Raw genomic sequence first — 23,035 nt, 5'->3', positions numbered from 1 at the left:
AGCCTCAAATGACCTCGGATGACCTTTCTAGAGGCTATCAGGAAAAATGACACCTTGGTCATCACGGGTGGTCCAAATCATTGTGATTCTGAAATATTTGGACTGTTCCTATGCGTATACACGGATCTAGAGGCATTTTCATTTTTCTCCATTGACTTGTAATGGAAAGGTCACGCCACTGACCTGACCTTAGGTCATGGATATAAAAAATCCGAGATATACAAATTGTAGACGCCCATAACATCATGCAATCCACCAATTTTAAAACCTTTCTGACAAACACGGCAGGCTGGACATGATTGCAAACTTTTTTAGGCTTGGTCAGTTAACTTGACCTGGCCGCGGTTTTTTATTTACACGCAAGAAACGCGACAGGGTGGTAACATATGCCCCCCCCCCCGCCCACTGGGGCGAAGGTTAACATTCGACATGTGTGCTCGCTAGAAGCCCGAATAGCGAATAGTCGAATAGTTCTCTGCGTGATAGCTGAAGGCTGTTCTACGCTTCTCGTGATCCTCTCATTTTTTTCCCATCGTGCTTTCGTTTAGTAAGATCGATGAATGTATGATTTACACTTTTTTTCAATTGCGGCCCATTGCAATAAACGCAACAAACCACAATTATGTCTAGGTCGATTTCTAGTCTTCTTTTAAGTACGATTATGTAGTTCATGCTTCACTATATAACTTCTACATAACTTCCGATTTTTTTATGCTTTCCCTTGTAACGAAGCTATTGTTATTTTGCCGCCTAAAATACCAGTGCAAAACAACTAAATTGGAACACCTGTCAAGTCTGGGAGGACTAGCATTTTCCTGAATATGTTTGTGAAGAGGAAATATGTGACGAGCCACAAAATTCAAGCGGCCAATGATGGTACGACCTCAGTCAGGTCAACAACAAGCAATCGGGGAGGGAAACACTTGATATTATGGTTTGGTATTTCCTTCTGATTATAGTAGTTTGGTATGAGATGTGATCTGTGGTCTTTTGTCCTTTGTCTGGTCTTTGTTTCAATCGTCTACGTTCTAAAGCGTTTAACGCTTCACTTTGATATCTAATATAGCTTGAAAACCGATCTTTTCTTAGAATTGCTCTGTACTTCTGGGTAAGTTGTTCGTACTTTGCTTTTCATCAGATTTGTCTCATTTATTTCCTTCTCTACGGCTCCCGTTCAACACATTTTTACACCTTGTCTTCCAGCCCACGGTCAGGTCTGGTCACCGACTCCCTAGCTCAATCCCCGCTTCCCGCCCCCCTCCCACCCCTATCTACACGGTGCCATCCTCACCCTGGGGGAGGTCCGGCCGGGGCGGGCGGGCCGTGCTGCCGTGCTGCCGCCGATGTTCACTGCCCACTCCCACCAGCCAACCGGTTCTGAGGTCTGTCCGTCTGTCCGGGGACGTGCCGCCGCCAGCCCCGCCGCCCCGGCCGGCCGGCCGGCAGTGGTCCGCCGCCGACGCCGCTGTCAGCTGACCACCTCCGGTCGCCGCCGCGCCGCTGTCACGACCGTGTCATATCGACGGCGCTGGTCGCTGGTCGGTGCTGGTCGGTGTCGGTGGTTGCTGGTCGTAGCTGGTCGGTTGGTCGGTGGTCGTTGTCGCTGTGCGAGACCGTGCTGGGAAAGTGCCCTGTGGGATTGATCCTTTCAGCTGTTTTTTGGAAGTCGGAATCTTTCCTATTTGGTGAGAAACGAGCGATCGCGACCTTATCCGTCTACGTTTCAATATCAAATCCTTCCTCATCGTGATCTATCCCAGTGCTCTGTGGTGTCCAGTGTTTGGCGGTAATCTCTGTTACCCTGTGCCCTCGAAGGACAACAGTGATTTCGTGCAATTGCACGGATATCAGTGCTGTTAGCGCACAGTTGTGAGTGTCCGAAGTGTGCGCTGAGTGTACGCTGTGAGTGCGAGGCGTGTATACGCGGAGTTTGCGCAGAGTTACCACCGAGTGACCGCACTAACTCGTCTGTTCTTCCGTGGTGGTTCTGGCAGGTTCTCACCCGCCGCTGCTGCACCAGCTCACGGACCTCTACCCGAAACAGGTGAGGAAGAGTGGGAGCTGTGGGGAGTGTCGGGGGGGGGGGGGCGGTCGTCAGGAGGGATGGTTGGGTTTATATGAAACATGTGACTGTTCGAGTTGAGATGAGTTGTTTCGTTCATGGATGCAGTTAATTCCCAAAGGAGAGTATGAAAAAGCGCATGTGGTGAAGACGCATGCAATACCAAATATGTGTACTGATGCCGATGATTTCAAATGGAAATGAAACCTTTTAGCGATGTGAGGAGCTGGTACGGGATGTAAATGGGCGCCTAGTGACCTCTCGAAGCACCCATAAACTCTAACAAACAAGCAAACAAGGTTATGAACGACTTCATGGAAAAAAAAACATTTCCTGCTTCGTGTCGGATTATTAGGTGTCTTACATGAAGCATTCAAGCACGACTATGTGATCACAGTGCCCTGCTCTCGTCTCATCACATCCCATCCCTTCCCATCACCCCCCAACGTCTTTATCCTCATCTCCCGCCCAGTCACCATGACGTAGCGTCCCGTCGGCGGCGCCTCAGTTTGTTATCCACCCCGCCCCCGCCGATCAGGCCCAGATACATTAGCGGCTGCCGGGCCCGGTAGCTGATCTACCACCCAGCCCAGGGCGGCGGCACACCGGCAGTAGACTGGCCGCCGCGCCGGGCTGCTCGGCCTCGACCAGCGGTGTGCCATGTAATGTATGCCGGTGATTTCCCTCCTGCTGGGCTGACCGGGGCGGAATGGTGGGCTGGCGGCAACGGCGCACCATCAGACAAAGCCGCGTCGTGTCCGACCAGCCACCGGACAGGCGGGGACAGACCGGGACAGGTTTGCGCGGTGGCCGCGGCTGTCTGCACTCTGCAGGAGCGAGTGATGCTCATCTGATGGTGTCTATCACCCCGGCCATCTGTGCTCCTGTAGTTCGTCGCGGCTGTTCCGCCCTGCCCGTGCAGTGGCAATGGAGGCATCAGTTAAGGCTGTCGTTTGGGCTGTCATAGCTACTGTGCTGCGAGGCTATTGCGTCCGTATTTATTTACTTCAATCGGTGTCGTGGAATATCGCCATCATTTCTTGCGACGTGGCTCTCCTGCTGCTGCAAGCGAAACCGCACTAGCGACTGTGACATGGAGTTCGCTGTGGCTGCGGCCGTGGATTTGGCTGAATCGGCTGCCGCAGCGACTTCGTGCCTTCATATTGCATCACCCCATGACCCAAGCCGTGACCGCATGACTACCGGTCACGTGACCAAACAGAGGCCGTCTTCCGCTGTGGTCAGCAATTCTTGTGTCCGCCGAGAACTGAGGAGGATTGTTGACCGGTCACAGTGGTCAGATTAGAGCGGAGGAGAGGGGAGAGGGAGAGAGAGGGTCAGTGTACCGGACGCCGGTTACGTCAGGTTTGTTGTGCTTCGGACAGCGGGGCGGATGCTTGGCCAACTGCGGTCAGTGTTTGAGAACTTGGCGTCCGGGCGAGGCGGCGTGGAGTGTTTTCGTGGCGGCTTCCTTTGTGATGCAACGTTATCTAAATCTCGCTAAATCCAAGCGAGGTCTAAAAAACGAACGACGGGGCGCTTATGGTTTCAGTTGATTCGAGAGATTTATACGGTCGTACTTAATTTTGACAAGGTCATGAGTCGGATCAGTGTGAATTGAGCTCATCCTTGTCATTGATGCAGTGGACAATCCGTCGGCGTTTGAATTTCTCGGAAGGCGTGAACATGATTGATAACTCTCCTGTCACCTAATCCAGTGATTTATGCCTCATGTGGTGATGTTCTGGCCATAGTGGTCACCTGATCCGCCGCGTTGCGTAGGAACTAACCGCGGCTTTGGCTGTGGAGTGGAGACGATGTTGCAAATGCTCATCTCTTCCTTTATTGCACGTTTGTCCTTGCAATGATGTCTCATTGTCACTGAGACACTGCCTTCTCGTCTCTTCTATCACTTTGCATCGTCTCGCCTTTGCAATATTACTGTATCGTAGACAATCATCCCTACATCATCTGTGCAATAATGTCTATTCATACCTGCAATAATTTCTCATCGTCCTTGCTGTGTAGCTTTCGTTCTACCCTGCACTGCATTCGTTCGACCGCGTTTGATGTCTTTCTTAACCACAACTGTAACGGAAACATGAGGTCGCCGGGTCTGACCATGAGCGGATTGGATATTTTTCAAGCCAGTCAACAGATTTACGCCGAAGCGGATTACTCTAATCGAGGGGTGTTGGCAGGAATGTAACGGTGAGCTTATCTGCGACATGAGACTACACTTTACTTTGAGTTGTTTGTTTAGGTTGTTTGAATGGAGAAGGATAGCTGGCTTGTGTGTGTCCCAATTGCTTAGCTTTTGAGTTCTTGCGAGGGAGAAGATGTGGTCTTAGAATAACAAGGCTGGTTTTATCTATTTTTATCTTTGTGTGGAAAGACCGTACATGATTAAGAGCCGGAAAGCGAATCAAGAAGAGAAAACGAGCCAATCGACCTAAAGGTAGAAATCCAGCGACGTCGCAGTAAGGACGTTTTTATTACTTGCGCAACCGACCAGTCGGCTGCAAGACCGGGCACCCTCGTTACCGCTCGTCTTCAAGTGTCATCGAATCTCCGAGTCTCGTCTGCTCCTTTGTCCACTGTTGCGGTGGGCGGTCTCCGCCGACAGCCGCCTGAATAGCGCCTGGTCATTCCTGCACTCCCCGGTGCTGCAGCGCCAATCCCCTCTCCTGCGGTTTGTGGTGGTCACACCGTACCAAGCCGGCGACACGGCCGCGACCGGCCTGGCACGAGCGCATACCGCATGCAGAGGTTTGGCGGGGTCACGGCGGCCGGCGGATCGGTGACGAAACGGCCCTGGCGGCGGTGGAGTGGGAACTGCAACCGGCGGATCGATACGCCAATAGAGGAGGCCTCGAGGGTGAGAAGCATGGTAGAGAGACGGCCGAGACACTTGAGATGACGATGCAGTGCGACTGTGAGATGATGCAGTGAGACGAGACAGCTGACAGGCGGTGAGACAATGAGACAGACGAAGGGACGGCCTTGCGGGCGAGACGTCGACACAGCGCGGCGTGGAACGGTGCGTGACCTGCACGTTTGAACGCCGTGAGATCGACCTCGGTCCGGCCTCTCGCTTCTGTGATCATCCGTGACAGCTGTTCAAGTGTCTACGTTTTTATCGGCGACTGCTCTCTGTCAACTTGCAAGGAGACCGCCGCCTCTCGAGTTAGCTGTATTCTTTCCGTCCGCCCCTTTGGCTTTGTTCCGTTTACAGAGTAAGCAGGTCGTCGGAGGCTTTGACTCTGCGATGATGTATGAACGTGTCGACATGTGCCGTTGCCGGCGCCGATCAGACGTGGAGGGCCGAGTTCTTTTGTGGTGTGTCGCGGCTGGCCTCATCAGTATGCGGCTCGGTACCCTTTCTGAGCTGTGTTTCGCCGCGGCCGCCGTGCGCCAGCGATGTCTTCATTGTGGCTCACTTTGCGGCGCGGTGGCTATGATGTTGCCGTGTCTTCAGACGGGAAATGGTCATGTAGTCTGTTGGATTATTACAAGCCGCTACCCGCGGTGTTTGTATCTTAATCCGGCTCGTTGGCTTGCAGCGGGATTTGCCTCGGGTGATTTTAAACGGTTGAATACCGGAGTGATCAAGGAGACTGAACACCAAACCTGCGGCTGAAGTTCGGCGGTCTGGACAGGACGTGTCCAGTGTCCACGTTATTGTGACTGACGTTACGTTACGCTATGTCACGTGAAGTGACGCGGCATGGAGCGACGTGGCGTGAAGTGACGCGACGTGACATGTGACAAACATCAGAATGCGGCCCACTGTTGTGTGATGGAATGGATAAGGGCTGATGCTTATGACAGAGGACTCAGAACTACCGGACCATGCACAGATTCTCGTTTATCTACGGAGGACAGGGACTTCCCTCGGCTTGTGTGTTCGGCCGTGCCGCTTGTAATGTCACTGATCGAAAGTCAAAACGCTGTTTTTACGGAGCGAGCGAAGCGAGCGGAGTCTCATACTGAATTAAGGGAAAATCCTGAGTATGAGCGGCCGGCCGGCCGGCCGGCCGGCCGTGGGGACGCTCTTCAAAAGCTAATATCTTAGGAACGGGACATCCGATTGACAAGCGGTCTTCTTTACTGAATGTCACTTGGACGTAAAAGTTCTGTGGTGTGATGGCCACCATGCGTTCTTGCCAACCACCGCACGTGGCGCGTGGTAAAGTTGGACATTTTTTAAGAACCCCCAAAATTGCAACCTCAATAACGGCACAACGGTTGGGTCGATTGAATTGAATCTCGGTACACAGTTAGGTCTCCATCAGATAATTCATCTGCATGTGTTAAGGTTGGGGTGCTACAGCACGTGCGCACGTGCAGGGGGCGCTCCCAGATCTCGAGAACGGCTGGGCCGATTGCGCTCAAATTTGGTACACGGTTGGGGACCAGTTAGTAGGGTGCCGTGCAAAAGTCAGTTTGGACCCCGCTTGCACGTGCGCACGTGCAGTGTGCCGCTTCCAGATCTCAAGAATGGCTAGGCCGATTGCGCTGAAATTTGGCACATCGCCAAAGACCGGTTAGTAGGGTGCAGTGCACAAGTTAGTTGGAGGTACCCCCTCGCAATTTCGCACGTGCAAGACCCATCCTCTCGCTCGCTCCGTTGGTCGCCCAAAAGGCGTTTTACTGGTGAATAGTACTACAGGAAATCTGGAATTTTAGGATTTAGACCGTCAGACCAGGTCAGAGGCGGATCCAGCTCAGAGTTTTTTTTTGGGGGGGGGGCAAACCATAACAACTATCGATTCTTTCCATGCCTCGTCCATAGGCGTAATGTTAAAATTATGCCGTTTGGGAGGGGCAAATGCCCATTTGCCCCCCCCCCCCCCTGGATCCGCCACTGGACCAGGTGGTCCTCATTATGATGGACTGAAATCCAGCGCTAGTCTTCGGAACGCTATCGTTGTCCGTTAAGTCACACTTTTAGGTTAGAGCGTTGTCCTTGATTTTGAATTCGGCTAAAGCTTATCATATGCTGTGCTTTCCATATTCTCTTGTTCACTCCAAGCAACATTGCGATTAAATATAGCATATTGTCGGGAATTCCCACTGCATGAAAAATAAGTGAGGATGTGGACTCGGCTCTGAGACATTTGTCGAGTGTCGTTCTGATTCCAGACTGCGTGTCGTGCTATTCTCGGACTCGAGCCAGATCAGGGCTCCACTGTGAATCCCCAACTGTAGACAGTGTCTGAGACGCCAAACGAGCGTACACTGTTCGGCCGTGCACTTCAGTTGCGCCGCAGCGCAGGCCGCTGTCCAGCGCTGCTTTACGGCACATAAACTGCAAAAGCTTTGCATGCCGAATTCCAGTCTCGAAGGCGAGTTTCCGGATCAAATTTTCTCTGTGTAGTGGGCATTTTCGGCCTGTTGAGCGCGGCTTGGCGTGTTTAAACCCGCTATTTGGTTTCAAATCACAGCGTAATGTTTCTATCGATAGGATGGGGTCTGCTTTGAATACCGATGTGCATTACGATGCTGTTCAGATCGGTGATAAGTTATAGTGATGACAGGTAACGCCTCCGCTTTAGCGGCGCATTATCTCCTGTCATCCATCATGCTCGCAATGTGGCGTGCTCTTCCACATACTTTGCATCAGTTGGGTATCGGATTTATCGGTGATCAGTGTCCTAAAGGATGTTGATGTTTAGACATTCATGAGAAGATTGCACGCTACCACTGCATTTTATTGCACAGGCTGCATTCTTTCTCCATGCGGATCCATCGTCATGCAGTACGAGCCTATTGCGTCTATTGCCTCCATGAACCTTGCCTCACCACTCTCCTGCCGTTGACCCTCTGAGCATAGTGTCACTGCCCGACACACTCCGTTCACCTCCGCAGTATCTGCGCTGCAGATCTCCCGGAGCGCTGCCCGGCTGCGCTTCATTTCACAGTCACCAGCTTTAGCCAGTCTGTGCCGCCGCTAGTCGTGCCATTGGTCCCTTCTCAGAGATGTCGTCACCGCCACGGACAGACTGTTGAGCGCCGCCCACGCAGCAGCCCAGCCGTCGGACCGGCTCGGCACGCTGTCGGCGGCTGACCGTCCTTCCCAGTAGCGTCCCTGTCCAGCTGAGTCGATGACTCTGAGCGGAGTCGGTCGCCGCGGCCGGGGCGATGTGGAGTGTCGGCAGTGCGATGAATAGACGCGGTTAGGACAGCTCGGCTAAGGAGCGCTCAGCTCAGTTTGGCTCCCGTGTGAAGCTCTCCCGTGTGTGTATGTGTGTGCGCCGACGCGGGCTGAACGGCTCCTGTTCGCCTGTTTATCCGCCGGCCCGCAGTGAGACGCCCGGCGGTCTGTTTGTTCGCAGGAGGCCATGTTCAACGGTGGGGGCAGCTTCACTGGAGCTAACAGCGCCGGGATGAAACGCACACACTCAGGTCAGTCCGCTGGTCTGTGTATTGTGTATAGCGTACAATATCCACTCAGGTAAGTCCACTGGTCTGTGTACAGCACCCACCCACTGGTCTGTGTGTAGTGTACAGTATCTGCTCAGGTGAGTCCACTGGTCTGTGTACAGTGCAAAGTATCCACTCAGGTAAGTCCCCTGGTCTGTGTATAGTGTCCACTAAGTCCATTGGCCTGTGTACAATATCCACTGAGGTAAGTCCACTGAGGTAAGTCCACTGGTATGTGTGCAGTGTGAAGTATCCACTCAGGTAAGTCTACTGGTCTGTGTACAGTCTGTCTTAAAAGTACCGCGCAAAGTGACGGTGGATCCATCATGCCTGACCGAGGAAGGGCCTACTAAATTTGAGTCACCGAAGCAATTCACATCCTCGTCCATTCCCTATGTCAATTGGTTTGGTAACTTTCAAATTATAGCAGGCCCTACCTCAGTCAGGCTTGATGGAACAACCGTCACTTTGCGCGGTACTTTTAAGACAGACTGTACACTGTACAGTATCCTCTCAGGTAAGTCCACTGGCCTGTGTACAGTATCCTACTCAGGTAAGTCCACTGATCTCTGTACAGTATCCACTCAGGTAAGTCCACTGTCTGCGTACAGTATCCTCTCACGTAAGCACTGGCGGTCGCAGCCGCTGGCAAAAGGCGGGGGGGGGGGGGGGGGGCCAAAGTCACACTCGCGGGACATAACATTTATCCGTCACCGGGGGGGGGGGGGGGTGATCGGCTAATTTTTTACGCCCACGAGGCGCCGAAAAAGTTGGCATTACTTATGCTTCATCCACCTCATTCTTGCGTGAAATCTTTAGGCTCAATTTAAGGCAAAATCACCAGTTCCATTTCCCGTCCCACGGTGTTTCCACCGGTCGGGCCACTGCACCATGGCGACGGATCGGTGTAGCATATACTGGAAGGTCGTGCACGCGGATTCATGACCTTACCACGATAAAACAATTCGGAAAAGTACAGATACATCTTGCTTTGAACAAGTATATGTGAAACCCAGAGAGCATTTTCAAACCATGACATTTACCCATATATAGATGTGTAGCGGCGGGAGAAAGTAGGTACACCGACCTCTGGAGACCCCCGGCCCCACAGGTTCCTGGTTTTCAAAATTGGCATCTGAGGGCCGCGCGCGACTCGTGCGGGGCCTCGCAACGGCTCTATTGGGGCTCACTCAACCTGTCTTATAGTCCTACTGCTAAAAAGACTGGCCCTGAGCCCTAAGGACTTCATCAGTCTCTGCCAGCCCCACACACCGGCTCATGGGGTCCCGACGTCGAAATATGAGGGAATCTGCGCGGGACCATCAGGACGTAAAGTAATCTCGATCAGGACCAACGTAAGGCTGTGCAGGAGTCTGTGTGAGCCCTGTGATCTTCAGAAGCCCACCCATGTATGTTTTCACTTAGAGGCCAGTTTAGGGCCCTCAGAGACCAGTACAGGGCCTGCAGACTGCAAAGGCCAGTAGTTTGAGACCATCAGAGGCCGAGTTGGGCTCTTAGAGGCTAATGTGGGTCCTTACTCATTACAGGCCAACATGGGGCCCTCAGAGGTCAGCGTGGGGCCCTAAGAGACCGGCATGAGCCGTCGTTGGACCCCAGAGGCCAGCAGAGGGCCCTCAAAGGCCAAGATGGGCCCTCCTCAGAGGCCAATGCAGGCCCTTAGAGGCCGGCATCGGGTCTTCAGCAGCCAGTGCGGGGCCCTCATTGGCACCTAAATGTTCGTCTTGGGACACCAGAGACAGCAACAAGGCCATTAGAGACCGGTGTGAGACCCTCAGACGCCGGTTGGGGCCCCTGAGGCCGGTTATGGGCCCTCATATGCCAGATGTAGGGCCTCAGAGGTCGATGTGGGCTCTTAGCGGTCAACGTGGGCGCTTGACCGCCAATGAAGTTTCATCAGAGGTCAGTGTAGGACGCTCAAAGACCGGTGTGGGAGCTATATTAATAGCTGGGCGTGTTTTTTTTTTTTTTAGCCTCGTGACTATCGAATCAGGGCCATGGCCCCATATACCTATGGGGGCCCATCGGTTGCTTGAGGGGGGAGGGGCAAATGATATGACGGCCCCCTTTATGTGCCTTGGGGGGGGGGCATGGCCCTGATGCCCCCCCCCCCTCCAAGCGACCGCCACTGTGTACACATTACATACAGGCCTCTGAGATTACATACTAGCTCATGCAAACTCTATGCAGGCCCCGGAGGTCCCACGCTAATCCTTAAGAAACCAAGCCGGCATACGGCGTCACCACCGGGCTTCTGAGGTGCACAGCACCAACCCATGAGGTCTTATGTGTCGTAGAGCCACGCTAATTTGGCAGGGCCCACCCGCCACTGGCGAAGAGGGTCTCATGCAAGCCATTGCTGGGCCTACGAGAGCCTCAAGTAAACCCACGCTAATATTCCATATAAGATCCAGCCATACTCGTGAACCGGTGCCAGCGACGCTGACCAACGCTGACCGCCAAATTGACAGAATGCGAAACTGAGCCCACTCATGAGTGAAATTTACGTCCTTTGATGTCGCAAGAAAGAAAATGAAACATACGAAAAGCTTTTCTAGGACTTTTGTTCGATCTGAAAGGTGGGGCCAAAAGATAGTATGGCCCCACCTTTCAACACCAAAGGGGGGGGGGGCATGGCCCCCGTGCCCCCTCCGGGACCGCCTATGCACGTAAGTCCACTGGTCTGTGTACAGCATCTACTCAGGTAAGTCCACTGGTCTGTGTACAGTATCCACTCAGGTAAGTCCACTGGTCTGTGTACAGTATCAACTCAGGTAAGTCCACTGGCCTGTGTACAGTATCCACTCAGGTAAGTCCACTGGTCTGTGTTCAGTATCCACTCAGGTAAGTCCACTGGTCTGTGTACAGTATCCACTCAGGTAAGTCCACTGGTCTGTGTACAGTATCCACTCAGGTAAGTCCACTGGCCTGTGTACATACAGCGTACAGTAGGTATGCACTCAGGTAAGTCCACTGGTCAATGTACACTTTACAGTATCCGCTCAGGTAAGTCCATTGGTCAATGTACACTGTACAGTATCCGCTCAGGTAATTCCACTGGTCTGTGTACAGTCTGTCTTAAAAGTACCGCGCAAAGTGACGGTGGATCAATCATGCCTGACCGAGGAAGGGCCTACTAAATTTGAGTCACCGAAGCAATTCACATCCTCGTTCATTCCCCAGTTCAAATGGTTCGGTGACTTTAAAATTATAGCAGGCCTTACCTCGGTCAAGCTTGATGGATCCACCGTCACTTTGCGCGGTACTTTTAAGACAGACTGTACAGTAGCGGGTATCCACTTAGGTAAGTCGTCTCTGTACAGTGTACGGATAGCATTTCACGATATAATGGCGCTTTTGTTCTCTGTACATATTTCAGAAAACGCTATTACCGTCCGTGACGCTGTGAGGCGCGTCACGGTAATGAATTTTAGCCCCGTCTAATATTCTAGTGCTTAGTGCATAGTTGACATCTTTTCAGTGTGCGAAGCTTGTAAAATGTCATGAGGAACACAGCTGAACATACGGATAAATCACCCTGAAATGGGTGTACCTACGACTATCTTTATGACATCAACACTAAGCACAGCGGTAAATGCCACCGGCCGCTGTCCCTGCTCAACACTTCGTGATACCCCTGACGGGTTTTCATCGGCGGTCTCTTTGTAAAGGCTCCGGCCATTGTTGGCTCCTGTTCTAAACGTCATCTCGTAATCATAACGGACTAATGGGCCGGTTGATAATGCACGAATAATTGGTGGGCGCTGCTCTGGCGGGGTTGGTACCCTCGAGTCTGGACAGCTGCTAATGGACAAATGAGTGGCCACTGGCCGGTGAAAGGGTGACCACTGGTCAGTGACTACCGACCAGTCAGGGCTGATGTCAACTGGGGATTCCAGCTTATCTGTTAATTTAGAAGATTATGTTTTTTTAAGTGAAAGGTCAATGGCTTATAATAGCAATGACAATGTACATTTTTTTTAGTTGAGTCTTCTTTTTAACCCGCGCGGGGCTGGGGGGGGTAAATTTTACCCCCCCCCCTCGCGAATTTTTGCAATATCTCAAAAACGGCGGCACGCAGCGCCGCCAAACTGTCAGTACCTTTTCTTACATCAATTTGACACGTTCCCTGAAAATTTGAGCGAAATCTGTCGGAAATTTTTTGAGAAATTGACGTTTTAGTGACGTCATGTTCGCCATTTTCGCCTCAAAAACGGCAAAATTTCAAACGCCGTTAACATCTTCATTTTTAAAGGATTCAAGACGTAACAATTAAGGTTATACGTAATTCTACCTTGTCTATCAAATGGCTATCTCGGTTTTTTGAAAATTTTGGATTTTGGCCCAATTTTTTTTCTAAAAAAAAACTGACTTTTTTTGGGAAAATAATTATAAAATCCAAAATTTTGAGTGTATCGAAAAAACCGGAATATATGTCAGAGAAGTGGTCTATGTGCACCTACATACCAATTTTTAGAAGAATCGGTTCAAAAATGTGGGAGTTATTCAAAATTTTATGACGTCACGACACACAAAATTTTTAAAAAATGATTTTTTTGGAAGTTCTAGACCTCGTACGGAAACAAAAATAGCACCATTCGATTCGCCGTGAAGAATTGCATCAGATAGACACCTTTTTAGGCCTTAACAACCAACTTCAAAATTTGACCTCACTTGACCTGACCTTGACCTGACCTCGGCCTGAAGTTCATCTAGAGGTGGTCCATATCACTTATTGAGTGTGCCTATTGAATTCTTTGAGTAAAATGACCCATAAAACATGTGTCGCACATGCTCTTTTCTATATTTTGTTTTTGGTGACCTAACCTGACCTGACCTGACCTTGACCTTGACCTTGACCTCTGAATGATATTGTATGCAACGAATATTGTCTTGGTAGCCTAAGAACACGTTTTGGGCAATCAGTCTCAGTCCATGACTCCATTCTTCGGCAACTACGGTGCAAGGCCGATACTGTAGAAACTTGGAATTTGTACCCTTGACCTGACCTTGACATTGACCTCAAACTTTGAATTAAGTACATGTTTTTAGTTGTTCGTGATGAGATCTTTCGATTGGCGTTTGAATTTTCCAAATCGGACCATTAGTTCGGGAGATAACAGGGGGGGGGGTAAAATTTATCCCCCCCCAGCCCCGCGCGTTCGGCTGGAGACCCCAGCCCCGCGCGGGTTAACTACCCCGTTACAATGCGAACGCTTCGCTAAGGTCTACGTTTCTTCCTGCCTAAACCATTGCACAGAATAACATTTTAGCCCCTACGCCCCAAATTGACACGGACACCACATTGCTAGATTCACGACCATCACGACTTGATACCGTCACCGTTTCAATTCCACGAATGTTTCACACAAACACAGCTCACAACACCATATCTCGTGACCCGTTAACGTCATCCGTTACAGCAATCGACACATGCTCCCCAGATGCTGTTTATCCACTGACCCTGTCTGATCACCGATTCTGACCGGCCCATGACGACCTCGTCAGTCAATGCACCCGTAAACCCGAATTGCCGCCACATGTAGCGACCGCAGCGCACACCAATGCGGCTCCTTCTGAAAGACTTACGTGCGACCACGGCCAGTCGTGAGCGTTCTCTGCTCGTAGCTTTGTATGTGTTCACACAAATCAAACCTGGTTATTAGTATGAAACGCTATGAAAGCGGCTCGGCAGGTCGACCCGGGGTCAATTTGGGTTAGTTCTAGGTCGGGGTGATGAAAGGCTTGTTGAAGTCATAGACTCCAGACCTCATTTCTGTATTGTGTGTTGGGTGCCTTTACCGGGTAATAAGTTTGCCCCAGACGGGCGCCTATCGCTGGTGTCTGTTTCGTTTTCCCTCACCGGTCCAGACCCGCCCACGCTAGCCATGCCGCCGAGTGGGCGGAGGCGACATAATCCGACCGGGGACCGCTCCTTTCACGGTCGTGGCGGACTTATTCCTGCTAATGCCGCCGATGGAGCAGCATTTCCTGGACGCTGGGAAAAACCGGTGGCACGGACGCCTAAGGCTATGCCGTGGTTTCCTCACATGAGGTGAGGCCACTAGTGCTGCATCATTGAAAACCACCCGGTCTGTGTCGATAAAACTACACTGGAAAGCACTGCAACTGTAATGACTATTTTGCGACGAACCCTTTTACGCTGCAATCAACGTGCTTGGTTGAATGAGTTAATCTTTCATGTCTTCTGCAACATTTTGTCGTGATAGAAGCATTCATAGCGTAGACCACATCAAACTATGCACCTGATTTAGTGCACCACTGACCCACCTTTGCTGACCCTGCCGACTTTCTCATACAGCGAGAGTGCGAACCCAGTTATCTTGCACTATAAATAAACTCCATCCCCGCCGACATTCCTTTCTCAACATCATCAATTAATGGCGCGCGGGACATCCAGTCCTGACCTTCGGTGCATTCCCCGTCGGCCGGCAACGTTGCAAGGTCGCTGTGATAGCTGGCACGGTGACCTTTCCTGGGCGCCATGCACAGAGGCTGGGAGGCGCCCCGGGCGCCCAGTTTCCCACATCATAATGCGGAAACACAGTGCTTGTGAAGGGAGCCGGGAATGAATCATACGGAGAGAGTGCAGATGTTGGGACCATGGGTGTCGATTTGTATACCTTTGGGGGTGCTGCAGCACCCCCAATGCTCAAATGAGCACCCCCAATGGTTTTCCGGGCACCCCCAATGATTTTGTCCCTCAATAACTCCCACTAACTCTGCTTGAGGAAAATAATTGTTCTGCAGTCTTTCACTACAAAAAATAAAACAATTACCCAATTTACAAGGCATGAAATAAAGATGTAAAGAAAAGAAAAGTTAGTTTTAGGAAGAAGGGCGAAAAGACGTTAAATTGCAAAGACACTTGTGTGGGTCCGTCGTACACGGGTGTCGGACTCTTAGAGCTGCTGGTGCGTACCCTTTACAAGCCGGCAGGGGGCTCCAGAGACCGGCGACGGGCCCTCAGAGGCCGGCAAAGGGCCTCAGAGGCCGGTGGTACCTTCAGAAACCCTGTGGGGTCGTCTTTAGAGACCGGAACGGACTCAGACGCCGATGGGGCCCTCAGAGTCGCCGGTGTGGGGCCTTCAAATGTCACCGGTGGCAGGGTGGCCGGCCCGTCACATGCGCACTAGTGGGGCCTTCAGAAGCTACGATGCTGGGCCCTCAGAGCCGCCGATATAGGGCCTTAAGAGGCACTAGTGTGGGGCCCTCAGATATGGCAATGTGGGGCCCTCGGACTGGAGGCGCCGGTGTGGGGGCTTCGCAGTCGCCGGTGACGGCCCTCACAGGATTATCAGTACCTCACATCTCTTCATTTGGTTGTGGGGGCTCTCAGAGACACTGGTTTAGGGCCATCACAGGCGCGCGTGGGGCCCTCAGAACTGCTGTTACGGAACGGACCCTTCATAGGCCGACAAAAAGATATCAAGAGGTCACCGGTGCCTTCAGGAGCCTTGTGGGGTTCTCAGAGACTGGCATGGTGCGCTCAGACGCCGTTGGGACCCTCCGAGTCACCTGTGTGAGCCGTCAGGGTCGCTGGTAACTGACAATGGCCCTCAGAACCGCCCATGTAGGGTTTTTAAAGGCATTGGTGTAGGGCCTCAGAGTTAGGGGTGTGGGGCCCTCAGGGACGCCGGTGTGGCGCTCAGGGGCGCCGGTGAGGGCCCTTACAGTCGCCGTTATATGGGCCCTCAGAGAAATGGGTGTGGGGCCATTATAGGCGGGTGTGCAGCTCCTAGACCTGGCCCCCTATAGGCCGGTTAAGACCCCCCAGAGGCCGGCAAGTGGCCCTCAGAGGCTGGCTTGGGGCCCTTATGGATATCTTAATGTTGGTACTTGTGGGCCCATGAGGTGTTCTTACGAGCCCTGTGGGGCCCTTCTGAGTCTAAATATAGCCAACGTGGACCCTCAGCGGCCAATTGGCGCCGCAGGGCCCCTCAGGCCCGAATAACCCGATGGGCCCCTGAACCTGATGGGGGGGGGGGGAAATCCCGTGATTATCAGTAGGTACCTTATGGGGATACCCAACCATGCCTTGCACGGTTGTGCCCCATGGCAAAGCTGCAATCTTTCACCCGGTGCAGGGGTTGAGCACCCCCAACCATTTTGAAAAATCGACACCCCTGGTTGGGACAGTAGTCAGGTGTGCGTTACGTCCTGATGCTAATTCCTGTCCTTATCCTTTGTGAGCCACGCCGTGGACTGCGTCGTTGCATCGTATATTTGTATAGACCTCTGCTGCATTGAATGTTTTGCTGCAGTACTTTGCTTATTTGAGTATTAGGTCGTGACAAGGGCGGACCATTTTGAGCTTATTTCGCCGCATTTATAGCGATTTCACCATGGCCAGCGGCGCCGATGTCAGTGAACTCGTTGCCTGATGTGCTGTCAGTGAGGACCGCGGCTTTCCGGCAGTCCGCTGCCGCCGGTGGTTCCCGGTGCTGTGCCGTGGCTGGTCTGTTATGTCCTGTTGGACCGGGTCCGGCACCAGGCGCGGCCCAGCTGTGTCCGCCTCGCACTGCCGACCGGCCGGTCCTGCTGACTTATACGGCAACGCTGACGGAAACGGACCAGCCAGGGTTTGTCGGTCGACCAGCGCGCTTCTTGCCGCTTCGAAACACATTCGGCGGGCCGTATTTGGTGCTGGAAGAACGACAGCGGTGGCTAGTCTGTCGCCTCCGCCGCCTCAGCTCTGTCCCCTACCTCGGGTGGCGTAGTTGGTTATATGGCCGCTAGGTGGCTCGCAGGTCTCAATAAGGTGTTCTGAACAGCAGGGTTGTGCTTGACTCATGAGTCGAGTCAGAAATTTGACTCAACTCTGACTCAAATGAGTCAGATTTGAGTCGAGTCGGATAAAATGTTGAGCTGTTGAGTTGAGTCAGAGTTGAGTCGGACAAAAATATTAAGGTGTTGAGTTGAGTCAGAGTTGAGTCAGTAAAATAATTTTGACATTGAGTTGAGTCAAGAACATTTAGGAACATGAGTCAGCTGACTCAACTTTTTAGAGACAATATATAGTATAAGTTTTTCATTCTCCCCCCGCTTAACAACTTAGGCCTGGCCCTGCTGCCGGATTTTTTCACCCCCCCCCCCGCTCAACAACTTTTTTATCTGAGTCAATTTTGAGTCAACGCAATTGACTCAACAAAAAATTTGAGTCAAGTTTAAGTCAACTATATTTTCATTGAGCCGCTTGAGTCATGAGTCGAGTCAAGGGGAAAAATTAGCTCCTTGTTTGAGTCAGAGTTGAGTCAGGGCATTCTGAAGTTGAATGATGAGTCGAGTCGGCAAATTTTTTTGAGTCGAGCACAACCCTGCTGAACAGACAGGCTGTGACTGCTGAGGGTCATGGTCTTTCGGGTCACGATCCGGGAATGTCACACCGCTGGCGAATACACTGAGGCTAGCTAATAGTTGGTGCCATAACTTGCGGTATTGTGTTGTTGTCAGATTCACGAGCCTCTTTGACGCCATTGTTAAACAAAACCTGTCGAGTGCTGATGCTCATTTGAGTCTTTTCAGCATAATTCCCTCGTTCACACACAGCACGCTCGCTTCGAGAGGCGTGGTTTCTGTCGAATGGCACGACTGCATCCCGACCACCCAGAATCTCTGTCCTGTACTGCGCGCCCGCGCTGCGCCGGTGGAAATTTGCATGATGATAGGCGGTGCTGCAGCGGGAATCACCCGCGGCCCGACTCGGGATGGATCAAATGATGAGCGCCGCCTAATTGCTCCGGCTGGAATACGAATGGAAAGCGCGCTGAGGCGGCGCTCAGTTGGAATATCAGCGCGCTGGTGGAAGGGTAATTATCCGTGCGTCTGTGATTTATAATTGAGCGACGCGTCTCGTAATGGATCGGTAAAGTGCCGGTGGTCTGCCGTTCAGGGGTCAGCAGAGTCGGGGTGGCGATATTTATCATATGCCGGCTCGGCTGACTGGTAGACTGCGTCCTTGCGACGCGATGTTGGATTTATGGTGACATGTGATAGCTAGTTCACATCCTGTCAATCTTTCGAGAGATGGTGTGAGACTGGGGTTAAATGCTGTGGTGCATAGTTGATGTTCAGGCCAATGTTGCATGATTAAGGGTTTTCATCGCGTTTTCCGAATCGAACATGGTGTCAGTTACAATGTAGGCGGCCACTGCATGAGATGCGAGGCTCATCCGAAACTTTTGGAGACCACTGCGTCTTCTGTAACAAATTCCGCATTCCCGTTTCATCCTCAAATTTAACGTCGCTCATGCCACGATGCTTCAAACCCCAAGCAGCTGGATGGTCTTTTCCCTGCGTGGGGCACCTCACGCTAATCTCGGCTGGAACGGTTTACCATGTTATAAACTCAGCCGGGCGGAAAATAGCCCCACCACTTTGTTTGCATTACCTCTATACTGAGCGGTTTGAGCTGTTGAAGGCGGCTTTATGCCCTGGCGATGAGTGACGGATGAAAAGCTGCTGTCGGCGCTGACACTGACGGTGACGCGGTGTTTTGACACGGACACGGTGTCATGTCAGCGCTGACACACTGTAGTGACACTGTTGCGACACTGACACCGTGTCTAGCCGACGCTAACACAGGCGCTGACGGTGTCATGAATGACACTATGTCGTATAAGCTCTGACACTGACTGGGTGCATGGGTGTCACCACACCTCTGGCACTCTGACAGAGTGCCGTGGGCCGGCGCTGACACTGACACTGACAACGTTGTCATGCCGTGAGTGTCACCAATCCTCTGACACCCTGATCTAGCGCCATGGGTCGGTACTGACACTGTCACTGACACTGACACGGTGTCGTTGCCTGGGTGTCACTATACCTCTGACACTCTGATCTAGCACCGTGGATCAGCACTGACACTGACACTGACACGGTGTTGTGCCCGGGATGTCACCACTTCTCTGACACTGACAGCGTGCCGTGGGCCGGCGCTGACACTGACACTGACACGGTGTTGTGCCCTGGGTGTCACCCCACTCTGACACTCTAACAGAGTGCCCTGGGCCGGCGTTCGGCGGCCATCTGGTCGGCTCGTTTGTTCCACCGGCAGGGGGCGATGGTAAACCCGGGCATAAATCGTGCGCCGCCGCGCAGATCAGATTGTAATGAATGGAGTCATGCCTGGTCGCGCCGCGGCTCACTCGATGGGAATATTACGCGATGGAACAGTGGTGCAGGCGTTCGATCATCGACAGTGACTCTGCAGGAAGGACCGTCGTGATGTCTCCCGCTGGGTGAAGTGTAGCAACCGACTGCTGCTGCTTTGTGGAACACGGTTGTTATTTACTGTTAGCTCTGATGGTGTTCTTTGTCGGGCGTACAGTCTTACTTCTCGTACTATTTATTTTCTTTCGAAGCGGCTTTGACAGGTTAATCAGTAAACCCATTGTAATTATAGGTGACTGGCCGTTTACGATGATTGCGGTAATATGAATATTCATTTCGTGCTGCATTAAATGCCGGCTATCAAACTGTGCGTTCAATTATCTCTGCACGTCGTACCGCAATCGGTCGGGCAGGGACGACCCGTTTGCGTCGTCTGCACTCGGAACATTATGCCCATGCCACAGGGCGCGGCCGATACCCATTGTTCGCCTTCGGTGCCACAAGGTGAAAGTGTAAAAAATGGCGTGTCCTGTCGCGCCGGCCATGAAACAAATCACGAAAAAGACATAAAATAGCGCCACTAGACGCGATAGTGAACAGCGGTTGCCTTGATCGGGGCGTTGGCCGGCGTGTAGCCGACGGTACTGCACACTGCACAGGCTTGTCGGGCCGGCCGGCATCCCGCAAACATCCACCCGGGGCTGGTCAGTGTGGGAGCTGCCAGTTTAGGGGCGCGTAACTGGCCGCCACCGGGCGAATCCCACCGTTAGCTCTGCTGATGGTTTCAGACGAGACGCCCTGCATGGGAATGACTCTGATTAGGTGCTGTGGCTACGCCCCAATCGCGTTTGAGGCGCGGTGCTCTATCCGTTCACGGTTCGCCGTTTACCTATCTGAGCTGCTTTCTTCGCTCAACTCGCATCGCAATTGCAAGCTTCTTTGACCTCAAGTTTCGGCGGCATGGATCATCCCACCTCCGACTACCGATTGGGTCTCACGACCTCACTGTCTTTCAACATCTACCGTCGCACACTCATGTATTACTAGACGTCCCCAGCCGCCATCTTCCGGGTGCCGCTCTGCTGTCGGAGGCCGCCCGACCCCCAGCCGCCTCCCACCGTGACCGCACCGTGACCTCGCGCGCCAGCATCGGGGTCAAAATGTCATCATCCGCCGCGCTGCAATGGCTGGCTGGCCGCTCGCCGGCGGCCGGCGCGGGCCGCCTCAGTGATCGCGGAGCTGTCTGCGGCAGCGGCGGCGGCCGCTCCCCTTTTCTCTCCACTCTCCCGACCTGTGGTGTTGCAGCTCGCTCGGCGAGTCGCGGCTGTGTGTCGGTGGAGCTTGGCGTCTCTCCCACCAGCCGGCAGAACCCGGTGTCGCGCCGTGTCAGTGTCAGACACCCCGAGTGTCGTGCGTGTCAGTGTCGGTGTCGCGCCGTGCCGTGGATGTCGAGGATGCGTTCCAGCGCGATCGGCGTGGCTGGAATGTCGCGAGCGCGCCGGAAGACGGGCCTGACAGGCCCGCCGCCGGTCATCCCGCTTCAGCTCGTAGGTAGGTGATGGCAATGGCGATGGGCGATTGTGGGCGATGGCGAGGGACGATGGTAGCCGATGGCAGCTGGAGATGGGCACTTGTGGGCGTTGGCGCCTGGCGGTTGGAGATGAACGATTTCAGACGATGGGCGATGGGCGATCCTAGACGATGAACGATAAGCAATGGATGTCAACGAGACGGACGACGGACGACAAGGCCCGGCAAAAGATGTGTAGTTTTAACGCGATTGACGATGGGTGCGGGGGTGGCCTGATGTTTGTGAAGGTGACAACTGGCAAGGGATGGTGATAGTGGTCTGCTGCAGACGAACTATGGGTGATGCCGTCGATTTTTATGTGAATTGACGATGTCTGTAAGAGGCAACGGCAACAAGGAGCGGATAGCGCTGATACGAGCTCCAGGATGCAAAAGTCGTGTTGGCCGTGGCGTTGCTGATTTTACGATGAGCTGGTGGGTTTTAATTCCATCGCCGAAATGCTGCTTTCAATCAGCAATCCTTTTGAATATTGTGGGATAACTGAGACGATAGGCATTGATTCTGCTTTGTATTCATCTTTAAACCTGCCTTACTACTTTCTTACGGAGACAAAATCTCAGGCTACTGGTATGGGTTTGCGGTACAGTAACATTTTAACAGTCATTAACATTTTACAGTCCTTTTTTCGGAGTGTCAGAAAATTAAGAAGTCCTCTTTTGCTGTTGAATTGATTGTAAAGCGACTGCAAAGTTGATGGTCTCTGTATTTATGGAGGCGTATGCATAAACAATGCTTTTGTCATTTTCCCATCTTTTGCGATGGAAGCATCTCGTATGCTGCAACGATGGGCACTAGACAACCATGTTGCATAGCGATTGTTCATGGACTCCAATGCGTGTCGCTTGGCGTGATTCGGAACGAGACGAAGGGACATGGAAGCTGGAACTGCACGGAAAGGCATGAAAAATAGACGACATATGCTGCTTTATTTTCCCATGTAGCATCTAGCCTCCTTACTGGGTCAGAGCCTGGGAGAATCGACGGCCCGTCTCTGTGTAATTCAACACGTCTGTCTGTCTGTCTGCGCCCCATGACCGTTATATGGCACAAATCATCATCTTCTGCTGAGGCCCGGCCGGTAAGGTGCAGGTCGTGATCAAGGGTGAGCTGAGCGTGATCTCTACTCCAATTAAGGCGGCCGTACCTGAGCCTAGACCGATTATTTTATGTTGTCTTAATTTGTACTATATCATGAGGGTGGGATTTATATTTAGGCTAAGGGTCTGTTGAGTGGTGTAGTGCCCTGGCCGCGCTTCTCTTGTTGACTAGGTTTGAGCAGTTTTAGTGAGAGTTCGTGTTCGGCCTTCCCAACGAATCTCATCAATATTCTGATGCATCGAGCTGCATTGCAACTTTTCCCTAGCCTATATATTTTATTTTTCATTTTTAGCATTTGAGAAAGAATACATGACCATGATCATTTCGGCTTAGATCGATTGCAACGAGGCTAATTTTGCTTTTTTTTCAGGCCAGCTTTATTGTCATTTTAAGCAGTTTGATGAATGAGACCTTGCACGATGATGATGTGGTGTCAGCCTGCAATATCTTTCTTTACTACCTTGATTAGAATAGGCGGCGTTGCGGTCGTGTATGACTGCAACCTCGCCTAAGATATGCCTCAGTCAATATCCCTCCGGATTTTTTTTCTGTTTCCATGCCTTGATGCGCTTTTTTGGTAAATTTATTTTTGTAGAAGCTGTAGATTTATTGGTTCCCATGGCCTCGAATGATATAAATTGTATGAGCTAAGGAGGTCATTATTGCACAATAAAATAGCCAAAACACCATTATGAAATTGGTCGTGA

The 23,035-nt window shown here is 52.1% G+C and overlaps 1 protein-coding gene across 1 annotated transcript in view; it reads left to right on the top strand.

The window, feature by feature from the left end:
- The window catches only part of LOC122394670 (inositol 1,4,5-triphosphate receptor associated 2-like), a 71,415-nt gene that overhangs the window by 12,597 nt on the left and 35,783 nt on the right, over positions 1 to 23,035 (top strand). Inside the window, exons 15-16 of the mRNA XM_043391701.1 lie at positions 1,995 to 2,044; positions 8,401 to 8,470. Coding sequence (XP_043247636.1) covers positions 1,995 to 2,044; positions 8,401 to 8,470 — 120 coding nt within the window. The remainder of the gene's footprint in view (positions 1 to 1,994; positions 2,045 to 8,400; positions 8,471 to 23,035) is intronic.

The sequence above is a fragment of the Amphibalanus amphitrite genome, unplaced genomic scaffold, assembly GCF_019059575.1.
Source record: "Amphibalanus amphitrite isolate SeventyFive unplaced genomic scaffold, NRLGWU_Aamphi_draft 000604F_arrow, whole genome shotgun sequence".
In the NCBI taxonomy this organism is placed as follows: Eukaryota; Metazoa; Arthropoda; class Thecostraca; order Balanomorpha; family Balanidae; genus Amphibalanus; species Amphibalanus amphitrite.
Note: the sequence above shows the minus strand (reverse complement) of the source record. Positions and strands in the feature narration are given on the sequence as shown.